The 18033-nt window shown below is 38.5% G+C and overlaps 1 protein-coding gene across 2 annotated transcripts in view; it reads right to left on the bottom strand.

The window, feature by feature from the left end:
- The window catches only part of WDR44 (WD repeat domain 44), a 51294-nt gene that overhangs the window by 27811 nt on the left and 5450 nt on the right, over positions 1 to 18033 (bottom strand). Inside the window, exons 2-4 of one of the 2 annotated variants that reach the window (XM_067548004.1) lie at positions 8139 to 8175; positions 2382 to 2456; positions 671 to 1328 (exon numbers count right to left, since the gene is read on the bottom strand). In XM_067548004.1, coding sequence (XP_067404105.1) covers positions 671 to 1328; positions 2382 to 2456; positions 8139 to 8175 — 770 coding nt within the window. The remainder of the gene's footprint in view (positions 1 to 670; positions 1329 to 2381; positions 2457 to 8138; positions 8176 to 18033) is intronic. The other variant, XM_067548005.1, reaches the window with a different exon arrangement.

Genomic DNA, 18033 nt, shown 5'->3' with positions numbered 1-18033 from the left:
TTTTCTTGCCGTATGTCTTATTTCAAGATACTTCTTTAAAAGTATCATTGGCAGAGAATAAGACGACACCTACATGGTGGCAAAAATCATAACTAAAAGTAATAAAAGAATGATTTTTAAAAGTCCAATATGAATACCAAACACTGCTTCTAGCCAGTTAAATAAAACGTGACTGAGTCACATCCAATCTGTGGCTTTATAATCACTTTCTATTTTTTAAAAACATTTAGTCTCCTATTGATGTGCAGAAGAAACAAGCAGGGAAAAGAGAAAGGAACAGTGAAAATGATCATAAAATGGTGCCAATACAGAAAGTAAAGACGACAGAAAATATTTCCATTACTCTCTCTTGCTCACTTGTTTCAGGGTGTTATGAAATTCATCAGGTGAAAAATCTGACAGAAGTATGGAATGGCATTTTCAAAAGACAATGCAAGTTAACAGCACAAATCCTGTTAACTTTCAAAGGGACTCTGGCTTCGAACTGAAAATCCATGTGATTGTTCAGTCGATTGCATCTCTCTAGTTCAAGGGTAGCTAGCCAAAAGAAAGACATGAGGCTCAGTAACTTTCAGCTTGAGTGGAAAGCAGAAAAACGGCATCTCTCTATTGACAGGAAGTTGGTGCACTAATCTGAAGAGAACACTTTAGGGGCAAAGCATATACTTGCCTTCTAAACCGGATAATTTTTGCACCTCAAAATCTGATTCACTCTTTTTCTTCCGTGGTGGTGGAGCAGGCCGTGCAGGTGGCGGTGGTCTAGGAGGAGGAACATTTGCTGGAGGCGGTGGGCGTGCTGGAACAGATTTCTTAGTGCTAGCAACTATATCAGGTTCTACACTAAGTTGCCTTGGGGGCTTAGCTGGAGGCAGTTCTTCTGTTGTAAGATCTTTGGTAGGTAAGAAATCTGAAGCCACCTGTTCTAAAATATCTGTCTGCTTCACTTCTGTTATTTCCTCATTTTTAGATGTTTCTTTTGGTGCTTCAGTTTCAGTGATTTTAAGCTCTTCAGTTGCATTTATTATTTCTGCTAATTTAGTAATGGTTTCACCTTTCTGATGCTCAACTGCATGGTCAGATGGAAAAAAAAGCTTTCTGGATTCTAATTCAGCCTCCTTACATGTACTCTGAGCCACAGGTTCTTGAGTATCTTCTTGTAATGCTGATTCTGTAGCTAGTAGTTCAGGAATATTACTAAGGATATCTGCACCAGGAATCCAAATATTTGTATCTGAAGTTTGATCAGCTAGTTCTTTTTCTTTGGAAGCCAAAGGATCATCTTCTAGCTGTTGTACCTTTTGGCTTTCTTCTATAATACTGTCAATAATCTATAAAAAACAAACATATTTTTGCTATGGCATACAAATATAGGTAGAAAGAGTTCTTAGAGCACACTTGTCGGCCAGTCAATGCCACAGCACAGGATAGAATCAAAGAACACTAGAGTTGGCAGGGACCTCAGGAGGTCATCTAGTCCAACCCCCTGCTCAAAGCAGGACTAACCTCAGCTAAATCATCCCAGCAAGGGCTTTCTCAAGCCGCAGCTTAAAAACCTCTAAAGATGGAGATTCCACCACCTCCCTAGGTAACCCATTCCAATGCTTCATCACCTCCTAGTGAAAAACATTTTCCTAATATCCAACCGAGACCTCCCCCACTGCAACTTGAGACCATTGCTCCTTGTTCTGTCATCTACTACCACTGAGAACAGCCTAGCTCCATCCTCCCTGGAACCCCCTTTCAGGTAGTTAAAGGCTGCTATCAAATTCCCCCTCAATCTTCTCTTTTGCAGGATAAGTCTCAGCTCCTGTGGAAAAGTTACTTAGCTTTCATAATGAAAACAAAGACACAAGATCAATAAATATTACCTCAAGCATTTTTTAAACAAAATTATGGGGCGTAGCAGGTAGGTACAGAAATACATCCACTTGAGTTGTACTGGGGGCAAGTGACTTAAGAAAATGTAGACTGAATTTTCTTGCATTTTAGTGTGGTTTATATATTTTTTTAAAAAGATATGATTATAACAAAAAACAGGAAATCAAATTTGATTAAATTTTTGGACATTGAACATTCCCTCACTCTCCTTATTTTTATACTGTAAAATAGCCAAATGATTTAGTGTCCACAAATCCTAAATCTGTTTTGAACATACTTAGCTGATTTCCACCCCCTCCCCTGACTTAGATGAACAGCATTTGGATTGTTTGGAATAATTAAAACTATTTCTAAAACTTTGTATTAAAGTAACTGTAAACCTTTTACTAATTCAAATTTCATATATTGCTAGAAATTAATTTTAAAAAGATTTTAATACAGCTAGGAAAGTTTCAAACAGAGAGTAGACATTTTACATACTGCTAAACAGATGTTTAACCAACCTCTTTAGAGTCATCTTGTTTTACTTCCTGTATCAGGGTCTCATTTGAAACTGTGTGTATATTGCTGTCTGTTTCCTGTAAAAAAACCAAAAACCCATCAATAACGAAGTAAGGAAAGGAATAAGAAATTCCTCACTCAGAAAGGTAGTTTAACAAAGGTACGAATTAAATGGCAAAGCAGCAAAATACGACATGAAGTCACACATTCCACTATATTTGAATGCTGGTTTATTGCTGTCATACTAAGAAGCTTAAGTAGTAGTTCATAGAGCAAACTGGAAAAGGTATATCACACTGTGGTAATCATGGAAATAGCAACACACACTACACTGAACAATACATAAGTAATTCAATGTCAGTAATTTTCTATTCTCTTGCTATTTGAGGAGATTGCTTGCCTATCAAAAGATAACCTCCTTCCATCTAAATAATCCTGCACAGAAATTAGAATCTCATGCTTATGGAACCCAGAATATTTTCCCATTGAAATGTCACAAAAACAATATTTGACTTCATTGCTAACATAACTCAACATTACCTTCAATTTGGTTATGTGAAATAAATAAATGCAAGTAATTTGCAACAAAGGAAAATTAGGAGAAATTAAATATTTATAAGAAAGACAAGATAGGTAAGGTAATATCTTTTACTGCACCACCTTCTGCTGGTGGAAGGAAGCAGCTTTTGAATTACACAAACTTCTTCTTCAGGACTAAGGTAAGAAATCAAGAGTGGGACAGATAGCGAAGCACAGGGCGTAACAGGTTGTAGATCATTTGAGATGAGTGGGCAATAAGGGTTAGATTGTTATGCAAAAGGGGTTTGAAGTGGACCATTAACGGTGAGCAGGCAGACCTGTTACAGACTTGTTGTAATGAGTCATGAACCCAGTGTCCCTGTTAGGTTCATGTTTTTTAGGGTCTCGCAGTGTTATTTAAGTTCCCAGGCTTGCTTTTTGAAAGTGTTGTGCAGGTGTCCTTCGAGGATGAGGACTGAGAGGTCAGATATAAAGCCATCACTTTGTGAAGTGTTTGTCCATGGATGAGACAGTATTTTTGTCTTATTTTTCTGAGAGAGTTCATTTGCAAGTGCAGTGTTTGTCTTGTTTCACATAGCTGTTGTTGGGGCATTTAATGCACCGGATGAGGTACATCACTTGTTGTGACAGGCATGTATAGGATCCATGAATCTTGAAAGATGCATTGTGGGAGGGGTGGGGGGGTGGTATTTATCATCATTGCAGTGGAGATATGTCTGGAGGTTTTGTATCCATTGTTCTGGCAGGTTCTGGTGCCATTTTTATTTGATGTGTCCTGGTCCATGAGGAGCTTGCTAAAGTTGTGGGGTTGTCTGAAGGCCAGAGAAGGGGGCTCAGGAAAGATTTTTTTCAGGCTGTAGTCCCCATCAAATGTGGATAGTTTGATGATACCCCATATGAGTTGGTAGGTGACAACTAGGGGTGTCCCCCCAGCACTGAAGCAGGTTCTCCTGGGCTATCTGGGAGGCCCTTTCCATGATGCAATCTACTTCTCTGGTGGGGTGCCCTTGCTTGGTGAAGGCAGTTCTAAGTGTTTAGGTGTGTATATCCTGGACTTTCTTGGACGTAAGTTCTGTGGTATCTGAGCGCCTGCCTGTAGTTAACAGATTTTTTGATGTGTCTGGGATTTTTGCTGGACCTGTGAAGGTAAATTTAGTGATCCACGGATTTCTTGTATATAGTCATTTGTAGGGTTGCTTCAATAAGAGATACTACCTTACCACTTCATGTTTCTCTTATCCTGGGACTAACACTGCTATAAACACTGCAAACAACTATAAAAATGTATAGTAGTTTACATAAAATTTACATAAAGTATGTCTTGATTATGCAAAACTAGCTCACTACAAGTGATCTTTAGGTACCTGCAGTATTTTCACATTTTTAAAACCTAGGACCTACCATCACCCACAATAGCAAGTGTAATGTGATTAGCAGTTGCCAGGTTAAATCAAGATAGTCCCATTGGGCAGAGTCAAAAATAGGTCTCTGAGCTCTTGAAAATTCACCACCTCTATTCTGTCCTAATAATAACTTCCTAACACCTGGTATAGCAATGCTGGCTAATACAATTAAATACAAAATATGTTCACTCAGATGCTTTTGGAATCTAATGAAATTGCAGTACAGTACATTAAACACATTTCAGTAAGAGGTTTAATGAACACAAACAAGAAAATACTTAAGCAATTGTTTACCACTCTGTAGCCAGTCAAAACTGCTCCACCCTAAAGTGGAAGTCACTACGTGTGATATTTACAAGATATTTGTTCATTACAAAAATAAATGTTGGGGTTAGAAAATAGTTTCACATTCAGGGCAGTTTGAATCTTACACCATTAATTTGAATAGTATTTCCACTGATTATATTTTAAGTTTAGGAGCAAGTTTTAAACGTACAATGCAACAGCCACACATTTAAGATCAGCTTCTACAAAAAAAGGAAGTGTCATCTTATTAGGCTGACATATGGAGCACTTTTAGCCAAGAAAGAACAATGAAGCATAAATTTTAGCAAGTTTGCATAGCAGGAGCCCCAGCAAAGCAGTGTAACTGACACAGTGAAGGTTTATATTAAATACATGGTAAGACCTAAAGCAAACTTTTGGAACCCAATTCTAAAACGTTAGCCATTATTTAAGTCAAGTAACTAAACTTAATTCTGAACATTTTAGAAGTTCTGTAAAGACTTACAATTGCATGTTAAAAGTGTGGACGCTTAATACAGTGACAAAAAAGATGTCCAAAGAAGGAAAATATTTCCTTAACTGAGAGATTGAAATATCTATTCAGGCTACATTTATATCCATTGCTCTTTGAACAGCATTTCTAAGTAGTTTACTGGCTGTACTACTGTGCTATTCTGTGTAGTATTTTCAGAAGACCCCCACTAAATTTGTTCAAGCTTAACCCAGGGAACAAAAATGAACATTTTTCAGGAATAGAAAAAAGTTATAATGGAAAACTGATGTCGCTTTAATCAGTGAAAATGTTCCTTACATATCATCCATTGCAATTTACTTATTAAGAACTTCACTCTCTCCTCTTCAACCCGCTGCTGTTAAAGGGACAAAAAAGCTAGTTTTCATTTGAGCGGATAGAATATTGACCATCAGCTGGCCAGTAAGCGTTTAGATACTCTGCTACACACGTACTGTATGGCTTACAGTGGTGTGGGGAAAAAAAGAGTGGCACTTAGAGCCGAAACCCACAGGCAAAGGACAGTATTAGCTATTCTTACACAGAAGAGAGAAATCCTGGCTCATGACTGGATAAGAGGAGTCATCTGACAAGCCATTATTTTAATGATTAACCGGTGAAGAGGTAAAACCAAGGCAAAGGTTCACACAAACTCAGATGCAGCCAATACTATTCTACACCTCTGGCCTGATGATACATGCAAATCTCTGCTTCCTGATTTGCCATGAGTTAAACCACCCTCCCTTCCTGTCCCCATCCAGACCTCTTATTTCATTAAGCCTTCAAACTGTTTAGTTTTTATCTGAAATTCATAGCCAAAGTGAAAAGATTTCTGACATTTCATATATAAATACCTACATGCACTTTGCATTTTACAACACCTCAAGATTTATTGTTTCTTGAAGGAGGCAGAGGCCTTTAATTTTCAGACTGCTGTATCTTAATAGAGATTTTAAATGACAACCATTCTAGTATGAATTTGCAAGCAGCTTCGGTCTATTTTTATAGATCTTTTAGTAACCTAGTAATATCAAGTTTGTCAAAATAGTGTAATATCAGACCAAATTTTTAACTATTGAATGGGATCCAGTTTAGTCTACATTTAAACCTCTTAACTAATCACAGTTAAAAATCAGAAGTCAACATTTTTATGGCCTGAGAAGGAACAGAAGAATGGTCTATAACACACTCCAACCATTAGAATTGAAAAGTTAGAAAGTAAGGGCAAGTTCTTGAGAAGTAGGAGCCTAATTTCAGGCACCTAAATCCATATTCAGGCATCTAAACCTGTAGTCTGATTTTTAACTGAGCTGAGCACCCACCAGTTACCAGTGACTTCAGTGGAAGTCAGATGACTTGAGAGCCTAACTTTAGACACACACTTTTGTAAGTCTTGGCCCGGAAATGTACACTATTAGCATGTATTAGAGAAGCACTGAAGTTATTCTATCAGAGAACTAATTAATGAGCAAAGTTACTCAACAGGAGAGTAGATAGGCATTTCCCCATAACAGAAATTTGTATATTTGCATGTACTTTCTTCTAATTACTCTTAGTGACAAGTCATTATATAATAAGTTCCTACAACATTTTAATTTAGACTATTCTTCAAAGGCATACTGACAAGAAGCAAACACATTCTGACACAAATACATCCCACTGTAGTCAGTGCCTCAACAAGCTTGCTATATTCATTTCCACGTTTGTTGATATTAACACATTAGACTTTGGACTTATGAAAGATCCCAAACTCCTCCAATTGTACGGTTAGTCACAAGTTTAACTAACTGATAATGGTACCAAGCAGTGAAGCTGATAGCGTGCTGTTATACGCGGCTGATTTTTGAAGGTGAAAGGATTTAGGAAGATAATCCTTAATGAAAATTAGTGACATAATGAGGGCCCCATAAATAAACAGTAGTGCCCAGCCACTGCATATACTTAATTTATAGCCAAAAATTCTCACTCAAAGCTCAGCCCGCAATACATAGAATCCAGTTCAATCCATCTCCACATACTATTTGCTGTCAGGATTAAATGGAACTACATTTACTGAAAAGTTTAGACATTTAATACCAGATTGTCAAGGAGACGTTGAAATTAAAGCAGGATACCAGGGGAGACATCTATAAATTTAATAACAGAATTAAATTGCTGACTTTTCTAAATCTTTCCTCCTAAATCACATCACGGCTGTTAACTGTGGGCACTATGTTATGACTTATTTTCTATCACGGTTGATTAATCAAAATATTGCTATTTTCACTCCTGATTACCCAGCACTTCTGGAACAGAAAAGGCCAACCCTCCTTTACTCCACCTAAGAGATTATTGCATGGCATCACCCTTGGCCCTTCTCCCAACCCATATAATTAATTGCATCTGTACATATACCAATTCCTGGTCTACTTAATAAATGCCAGAGGTTCAGCTGCACTGTCATTACACATAGAAGCAGCATACTAATTACCTGCGTGGGAAGTGGTGATGCTGCCTCGATAAGCTAAATTTAGAGTTTTGCTTTCATGTAACCTGAAGTAATAGCTTTTGAAGTATAAACACTTTACTGCCTTCTGTCACCAAAATACGAATTGAAATTTTAGGGAAGTCAATGATTTGAAATAAAACAAAATAATCTAGGTGACCAAAACTGACATACTCCTGTATATGAATATAAAAAAAAGATGGGTCCAGTACTATATACAGCTTGAGTAATTAAAAACTCTGCAAATTTAAGGATATCATTTATTAGCTCTTTGGTCAAAGCATGCTGGCCCACTTTTCTTTTCAAAGCCAGAGATCTCAGAAAAGTTTAATCTTTAAAAAAAAAAAAAGTGAAAACACAAAAAGGCAACAAACTCACAACAAGGAAAGTCTGATTTGGGGAAAAAGCTTCATCCTTAGTTTACCATTTTCTGCGTAAGCATGCAGCTATATAATATAACAACCCTAAGGTCAGGCATGTTACATAAGGATTTGTCAAATCACAAACATTTAAACTTGTATAAAGAGAGACGCACCTTTAACACATGGGATGCAACTTTTGTCGGCGACCTGCTAGGAAAAAAAAAAAAAAAGAAAAAAGATTTAGATGAAAATATGCAAAAGAATCCAAAGCTCCAAAAATGAATCCTTCCATTTATTATTTAAAGGAAGTTTCACATTATACAAAAATGACAGTGACAAAAGTCTCCTCTAAAGTGGTGGTTTACTTTGAATTTTCAGTTTAAAAATATTGTGTCTGCCTCTTCTACAGGAAGATGAGCGATTGTACCACAGGTTCCTCAACACTTAACAGTGAAGATTTTTCAGAAGAACTGAAGGGAGTTAAATGCTCCATTGTCACTGAAATTTAACAGGAGATGGGAAAATAACTCCCTAAATCTCCTTTGAAAATCCCCGCCAAACGCAAATAGGATTTGCCTCCCCGCCCCCCCATAAAGCTAATGCTATTCCATCTCTGTGGCCATTTAACATTTCTAATCGGAGGGATTTTAAGACAGTTATTGCTCATGAAAGGTGCCAGAAAGCCATCACTAAAAACTGAAGCCCTCATTGAAAGGAGAAGTAGGGCAAACTCCGAGACAGCACAGCTGAATACTTCAGCCCTGACCTAGAGCGTCATCTCTAGCATGTCCATTCAATCTTCAGTCTCTCCATGAAGACCGCAACAAAGAGTTCCAAGTTCCAACTAGCAGGGACTGTGATAAGGACACCTACACACTAGCAACTGGAATGAGACAAGCAGCTTGTACATTTGGCCTTCAGAAATTTAAGTTCAAAGCTAGAGAGCTACGCTAGCATCCATTCTGAAGTGCAACTTCTTGTAAACCTAATTAGAGAAAAACTAGATGCCTCAAGGGATTGATGTCACCAGGGAGCTATTCATATCCAAGTCACTGGTTTAAGGATACTTTAGGCTGACAGCAATGGCAAATTCACTGGCTTATCTGACTTCTGCAATGTACACAAATTCCAGAACCTGTTCTCGATTTTTGGTGTTCCACAAGATACCCTTGTACTGAACTGTGCTGCTTGTTTCAACTGTGGGCCCCTTAAAGTTATTGACATTCAAAAAACCCCACCACGACCTCTGCCTATTGTTTGCTTCCACAGATGTGAGTACCAAAGTCTGAAGCTATGTTAAACAGACGGCACAAGCATATTAACTGGCTGAAGAGTTCAGTGACAATCACACACCTTTGATGAACCACAGTCAAGTCTTTGCTTCCTAATTGACTTAGGCCTACTCTACACTTAAGTTTTGCCAGCCTACTTACATCAGTTAGGAGTGTGAAAAAAATAATCACATCCCTAACCAACACAGCTGTGCCAGCAAAAGCCCCATTGTAAACAGTTATACCTGCAAAAGCGTTCTTTTGCATAATAGCTTATTTAATTTAGGAAACTGGGCTAATAGCAGCAAAAAAACTCTTGCCAGTATAAGATGCAACTCCATTAGAAGGATTTGCTGGCACTGCTATCTGCACCTGTAAAGCTATACCAGCAAACCCTTTCTAGTGTAGACAAGGCCTAAGAGAACAGCTTTTTTCCAGAATGACAGTTTCAAAGGACAATATCAACCTGAAAAACAAGTCATTTCCATCTGTTTGTTTTTAAAAAGACTACCATTGTTACACCTCAGAGACAACTAAAAAAAATAAACTGAAAGGTTAGAGAAAAATATTTACTCCATTTACTTCATGAACAAAAGCAAAAACTTGATGACTGAAGGCCCTATACAAAGACTGGAGTGGAATTTCTGGTCTGGTCTGGTTTTTGGGGCTTTTTTTTTTTGTTTGGTTTTTTTTTTTTTTTTTTTGTAAGTAACGTGCAGTATCCAAAACTATTTTCAGCTGTTTTTAAAAAGTTGACCAGATCTCAAGTTGACAGCATCTCTTTAATAGGAAAAAAAAACATAAGCTTTTGAACTTCATCACCACATTGGAGAGAGATTTCCAAGTGTTTCTGCCTGAGATACACAAGATATTTGTAATAATATAGAAAGTAACTTATTTCAGTAATTATGATGTACAATTCCCAAAAGTAAGTGTTGACCAAAGTGTGCAGGTCAATAAATCATTACTTAACTCAAAAATCAGTACTTCTCTCATTGCTATTCTTAATATATTGTTTGGGAAGATGACCTACCACTCCCTTCCTCTCCTCCCCACACCAGCAGCTACCCAGAACCACTTTATATTTCCAGTTACCAGGCCTTTGTACTATAACCCTATGATTTTAAGTTGAAAAGGAGAGAAGAGCATTGAAGCCACTATAGCCACAAAGCTTAGAAGCATTTTATTCCTTAGTATTATTATTAATCATGTTTATTCCGGACAAACCAAGGGCCACTGTGCTAACCACTGTACAAACACAACAATAGATAGTCCCTCCCCTCGGAGGAACTTACAATCTAAATAACCAAAGATATTTCGGACACCCTACCTGTCACAAAGCAATATTAAAAGTAAGAAGTTATATGTGTATGTACCTACCAGTGCTGACATTGGCTATTTCTAATCAAGGAAACGCACAAGGGAAACACCCCTCACATTCCTTCACTAGTTATATAAAGTAAGTAATATAGTATGCCAATTTACTACTTCTTCCAATCTTCTATGGGTAAATTTTTTAGATTCAAAATAGTTTTCCTGAGAAACTGCAATTAATTAACAAGTTTAATTTAATTATTTTCCACTTCTGATGTATTACTGACGTGTACAGAATGCCTACAAAGAGAATACTGAGAACAATACAATAAGAATGTCAAGGGTACCACAAGATAGGCCACACCACAGGTATTTGATAAGGCTGTTGAATAAGAGTCAGGAAAAGTTTTTTTTTTTTTTGGTTGCTGTGGCATCTATTCAAAATAATAGGGCATTCACATTATCTGCCATAATTCTTGTTGGTTGTGGTGGCATAATTCTCTTAGACCAATCTGTGGTGCACAAAGAATTAAAAAAACCCTGTTCATTAGGCTTGTGTGTATTTCATTTCAATTATTCATAAATGTCACTACTTGTCCCTCCAAAGCATGAGTAGTTTGCATTTTTGTATGCCTTTATAAACTCAGGATAACAAGTACATCACAAAAAAAACTTGCTACTAGGCTCTTTTACCAAGAAGAGTGTTGGTTAATATTGTTCTGTAACGGTCTCCTCTTCATTCCCAGCTCCCTAAAATCATCTATCAGTTATATTTCATCAGACACTGATTTTATAAATACTGCATCTGAACAGCGGTTTGTTTCATACATAAGTGTACATACATTTGGTACAAAGATGAATCAATTATAGAAGTTTGAGCCTGCATGGAAAATTCAATTAGAAAGTCTCTGTGCTATATGAACAATGAAATGTAAAAATGTACTAAACAAAATCTTAAGGATAATGAAGATGCTAGATGTGGTTTATTAGTTATGAATGTACTGTTGAATATAATCTGATATTTATCCAGGAAATAATCCCATTATCTCCTTACTGGCAATGAGAGGATCATCCCTGCATAATGGATTTCATCAAAATCCTTTCCAGCAAAACTGATTTTCAGTTAAATGCAGATGAAATGTTTAGAGAGTAGATTGTTTAGGTTATTATATCAGTGCCATTGTCATTGCGCCTGAACAAAAGGGGTTTAAGATTATTACAGGCAAAGCAGGAGTCAAAGAATGAGTCAGTGGGACAGCCACAGGCATAACCATCTTACTGAAGATCAGTTTACTGAAACGGACATACCAGCAGCCTCCTGCAGAACCTGCTCCTATCTACCTATTCATCCTAAAACTGAGCAGGCTATAAAAGGCCTCCTCCTCCCTGTTTCCCCTTATTGGGCAGCTACAAGTTGGAAGATTGTCAAGCAAGAGTGGAGACTTCATGAATATCAATGTCTTCATCACCGAACAGCTTCTTGCCAAATTCAGTGCAAGTGAAAACAGGAGACATTTAGGCCTGCATTGTCAATCAATGATTGAATTCAACCTGATTTTTTAGACAAAGAAAATGCAGTAGATCTAAATTACTTGGATTTCAGTAAGGTATTTGATACAGTTCCATATGGAAAATTATTAGTTAAATTGGAGCTGAGGAGGATTAATATGAGAACTGAAAGGTGGATAAGGAAGTGATTAAAGGGAAGAATACAATGGATCATACTGAGAGGTGAACTGTCAGGCTGGAGGGAGATCACTAGTGGAGTTCCTCAGGGATCAGTCTTGGGACCAATCTTATGTAACATTTTTATTACTGACTTTGGCACAAAAAGTGGGAGTGCGCTAATAACATTTGCATGATGACACAATGTTGGGAGGTATTGCCAATATAGATGAGGACTGGAATATCATAAAGATGATCTGGATGACCTTGTAAACTGGATTAATAGAAATGGGATGAAATGTAATAGTGCAGAGTAATGCATTTAGGGGTTAACAACAAGAATTTTTGCTATAAACTGGGGATATATCAGTTGGAAGTGATAGAGAAGGAGAAAGACCTGGGTGGACTGGTTGATCGCAGAATGACTATGAGCTTCCAATGGGATGTGGCTGTGAAAAATGTTAATGCAGTCCTAGGATGCATCAGGCAAGGTATTTCCAGTGGCGATAGGGAAGTATTAGTATCATTATACAAGGCAATGGTGAAACCTCATCTGGAATACCATTTGCAGTTCGAGTCTCCCATGTTTAAGAAAGATGAATTCAAACTGGAACAGGTGCAGAGAAGGGCTACTAGGATGATCCAAGGAATGGAAAACCTGCCTTATGAGAGTAGACTCAAAGAGCCTGGCTTGTTTAGCCTAACTAAAAGAAGGTTGAGGAAGATACAATTGCTTTCTATAAATACATCAGAGGGATACATACCAGGGAGAGAGGAGTTAAAGTGGAGCACCAATGCGGACACAAGAACAAATGGATATAAACTGGCCATCAACAAGTTTAGGTTTGAAATTAAGCGAAGGTTTCTAACCATCAGAGGAGTAAAGTTCTGGAACAGCCTTCCAAGAGGAGCAATGGGGAGCAAAACACTCCTAACTGGCTTCAAGATTGAGCTTGAGTCACTTATGGAGGAGATGGTATGATGAGACTGCCTACAATGAGAGGTAGCAAATATCTCCAACAACTGGTGAGAGAACAATAGATGGGGAAGGCTCTGTGTTACTACATAGAATTCTTTCCCAGGTGTCTGCCTGGTGAGTCTGGCCGACATGCTCAGAGTCTAACTGATCCCCAGATTTGGGGTTGGGAAGGAATTTTTTCTCAGGTCAGATTGGCAGAGACCGTGGGATTTTTTCACCTTCCTCTGCAGCATGGGGCACGGGTCACTTGCAGGTTTAAACTAGTGTAAATGATGGATTCTCTGTAACTTGAAGTCTTTAAATCATGATTTAAGGACTTCAGTACCAGGCAGAGGTTAGGGGTCTATTACAGGAGTGAGTGAGTGAGGCTCTGTGGCCTGCAATGTGCAGGAGGTCAGACTAAATGATCATGATGTTCCCTTCTGACCTTAAAGTCTATGAATGACAGAGATCTTCTGTCAAATCCCCTAACTGTAATCTCCTTGCTTTCCTGGGATAAAGGAACAAGTGGGAAGCAAACTGGCTTAGGTTCAGGCTGGGTAAGAGGAAGATGAGGCTGACAGGAAGCGGGAAACTGAGGACTGCACAGAAGTCACAAGACCATCTTGTACAAAAGGTGTATGTTTGACCTTGGTCAGCTCAATCCAGTCTAGTCACCATATCCACTGCTGCTCTTTGATTTCCAGGTGACAGCAATGACAGCCAATGTTTTCCTCCTGCCTTTGACCGGTGGAGGCTGCAATTATTCCTATCCGCAGGTCTCACTTCAGTAGTCTACACCTTCATAATCACAAGGTTACATCACTCCTATGCACTGTGCTTGGGCTACCCTTGGAAAGCATTTGGAAACTTCAACTGATAGAGAATGCAGAAACTTGTCTCAGGAGGGGTGGGCCATTACAGGGATACAATTAACACTCCATACACTGCACTAGCTACCTATTCACTCTGAGTGCAGTTTTGGATGTTGGTTAAAGTAAATATCGGAGCAAAGGAATCATTATACACATCACATCAGCGTCTTATTTAGTCTCTAATAATGGCCAGTACTTGATGTTTCGAGGTTTAAAACTCCTCTGCCTCAATTTCCTGTAACAAGAAGTTCCAAGGTTTCATGTGTGTGATTCACAGTGTCCCCTTATCAGTATTAAGGCTGCTACTGTTTCATTTCACAGGTCCTTGTGGCATGAGAAAGAGTAAATACACAGCTACAAGTGACCTTATCTATACAATTCATTCTCTACCATCTCACTTCTTACTTGCCTCTTCTCTGAGCTGAAGAGCCAGAATCACTCTCCTTCCTGAAAGTCTTCATGCCTCTATTAAGCTTCACTGCCATTCTCTGGACCCCTTCTATCACTACACACTCTTTGAAATGGGGTGACCAAACCTGAAAACAGTAGTCTAGCTACGGGCATTTCACCAGTTTATAAGGCTATTATAAATATTTCAGTTTTATTCTCTATTAATACAGCCTATCATCCAGGATGTATTTTGGACTCTAGCCACACACTGAGCAGATGTTCTTATTGATCAGTCCATAACAACACCTGAGTTATGTTCCTCAGTGATGTACAGGAAATTAAATAAGGCGTTCGTGGTCCAGAACCCAGCTTCCTGAGAGAATGAGTCTCTCCATGTGTCCTGTCACAAACACAGCGAAAGAAGATATACTCCAGCAACGAAGCATACAGGCTCAGGCAGATGGTATGCCTTAGCTCCCTAAATATCTGATATAGAATATTTCATTTTAATGAAGGCCCCAATCCAGGAAGGCCAGCACAGCCCTTAACCCTCAGGATAAACTGTGTCCTATGCAGTTACTTATATGGATTTTTATCCATATTAAACATTTATATAGCACTCTAGTTTTGCATGATGCTTCCTGAAGGAGTTGAGGCTGTGATTGTCAAAGGAACTGTAAGCATCCAACTCCTATTGACTTTCAATGGGAGTTGGGAGCCCATCTCCTTTGAAAATTTCAGTCTTAAAATAGAATTTAGGCCACAACTAATTGATAGACAAAGGGAGGGGCAAGGGAAAGGTGAGGCAAAGGTTAAAAGAAAAAAGGTATAATTTTTGTAATGTAAAATTATATAGCAAGCAAATGATAAATTCTGATACACTTGGGATGCCATTCCTGACATACGGAGCAGCATGTCAAGAAGCACAATAGCAAGAGTGAGAAGGCGATAAACGGAGTGACAAGGCATGACAAGTGTGCAGAACACAGCAGGAGATGTTGGGATGTGAAACAGATCTTTGTCTCTGAGACAAAGGACTCTCAAACTACTACACACACTTCACATATAGAATATAGACCAGACACTTCCAAGCTCATCTCAATAGATTTCTCACACAGGGAATTAGCAATTTTACATCCATTTTAACCCATTAGTTGCCACAGTAGTTGAGTTTCCTGAGGCTGCAGATATCAAACCCACTCTGTCCTTACTGTTAGGTTACTATACTCTGCCGCATAAACCACAGTGGATATTAAGATATTCACAGCTGCATGCGAAGCAAGAAATGAGGTTTAATATGTCCCCAGCCGAGTGTTAGACAATATGGTGCTTAAAACAGTAGCAATTGCATTCCCCAAAGTTGCTAGCATCAGAAGAACTGAACCACTATCATCAATGGAGGGAAATTTTTGAGATATTCCTATGCAGACAGGGTCTTAGTGCTATTAGAGTAGACACATTTCTTTAAGGATATGTCTTAATATTTGGCTGCAATCAAAGGGCTTTGCTTGAAGTTGAGTAAAACAGAAACTCAAGTTTTAAAGACATGAGTCATGATATTCTTTTAAGAGTGACAAGTAGGGTTTTCAAGTAGTAACACTGCAACTTAGATCGTATGCAGCTCGTAAGTGTGATTCAACTGATTCTAAGCACAATAATGTACGGATACAAAATCCTCGTTGCTATAGAGCACTGTGGCTCCTGTTAAAATCACTTATGTCTTTACTATGAATATCACTATGCAACAGATCAAAATAGTGATGGGATTTGGTAGTTTTAAGAGCTTCCTGTGTAATGATGGCCAGCCATACTCAGAACCCTCTTGTATTTCTGCTTTCTCTGAAATGCTGGCTTAGTGCTCAGAGTCACGCATCCTAATTACTGGTTTTTGTGGAATGCTAGCTGCTCCTCCCAAATTATAAGTGAAGACATCTGCAGAAAAGTTGGCCTATCCAGCAGCAGCAGCATGGGGTGTTTAAACACAGTCTTCAACAAGTTCTCCATCCTCCAAAATACAAACTACACCTATATAGTGCTACAATAAGACGCTCAACAGCTTCTTAAACAAATAGCAATAAAATAACTAATCAGATATTTTCAGCAATAAAACAGCAACTTTGTGCTATTCCTCAAAGATATTCTGTTTATACCTTACTTGAGACCGTTTCTGAAAAAGCTACGAGGCATTCTAGGCAACACAACAGCCCTTCCATTCCAGTAGGATTTAGCGCCCCAAAACAGAAATTAATGTACAAAGCAAGTTCACAAGTGAAAAACAGATAGCTTGAACTCATCTTTATTAAGTTATTAAACTTAAAGGACTCTAGATTAGCAGCATGACTTAAATCACAAGTAGGACTGGGGTATTTTTCCCCCACCAGCATCAAAACCTGAAGGGTTATCAAACACCAATGATTGTCCCTGGACTAATTTTCAATAGTAATGACATAAATTAACGTCAAAGTTAATATGAGTAGCGGAGCCGTGCTAAAGTCACTGCTCTCTAAGGCCTACCAAACTGAGGGAAGGAGCTGGTTGTGAAACAATCAAATGTTAAGTTTATCAATCTACACTTATTTTCCCGCTGCTGTCCAAGTTTGAGCTGCACACTTACACGTGTGGACACCCTTGCAAACAATGAAAAACCTATCCTGTGGCTATTACGGCAATCTGACCAAACCAAACTTTTGCAGAGAGACTGCTCTGCAAGCCCTCAGCAACAAGAACTGTCAAGTGACTAGCGGGGTGTGGGATCCACACAGGTGTGAAACTGAAAATGTTGTTGGAACTGATGCTCAATTTATAACACTTCTTCCCTAGGGAGCTTTTACCCCTCTTTCACGTTGAGCACTGGGGTCCAAACGAAGAATAATGGGATTAAATTAAGAAAAAAGAATTAGTTTTAGGAAAACTTCTAAAGATCAGCCTCCCTAACGATGTGATGGAAACCACATTGCTTGAGCTATTTCTAATTAGTCTGGAAAAAGCCCTGAGAATATACACATTGGGAAAGTCTTATTCAGGCATTGGGGAAGGAAGTAGGTGAACTAAATTTTTTTCCACCTCTAACATCACTTATTTTGCTGACATGTTCAGAAGTGAAATTGTTAATGATGACATTTAAACCATCTTTAAACTTCAGAGTCAATATTCAACTGAGGTAAGTGGTGCAGTCTGCATATGTGAGCTACTGTTTGACCTTCTGTCTGCTGTCTGAACAAGACAGCACAACAGTGGTTCATGGTCAGAAGATATTCTTGTAATCATGAACATGGACTTTTTTTTAAAATGAAAGCACAAATCCTGCATTTAAACTGACGGGTCCCCCACAGCAGCACTGGAATACTACCCAGACTTTGAGCCTGTGGTTTGAATTCACATGTACGTATGAATGAATATGCAGCTAAGCAGACCAAGTCATGCTCCTTAAGTACAACTCCAATTCCCTTCATTTTATTCCTACTCTTGGCAGAAACAGAACATGAGGGAGCTGTGAGAGGGGCTGTCTCAGTGTCAATGTCAATATAGACTACTTTGGGGTGGGAGGTTAAGTCATTTCTTCCCTGAGATTCTGAAGATATTGCCCTTACATTCT

The sequence above is a fragment of the Emydura macquarii genome, unplaced genomic scaffold, assembly GCF_026122565.2.
Source record: "Emydura macquarii macquarii isolate MOO-44397 ecotype Brisbane River unplaced genomic scaffold, CSIRO-AGI_Emac_v2 contig_1253, whole genome shotgun sequence".
Lineage (NCBI taxonomy): Eukaryota > Metazoa > Chordata > Testudines > Chelidae > Emydura > Emydura macquarii.
The sequence above is the reverse complement of the archived record's forward strand: the minus strand, read 5'-3'. Positions and strand labels throughout refer to the sequence as shown.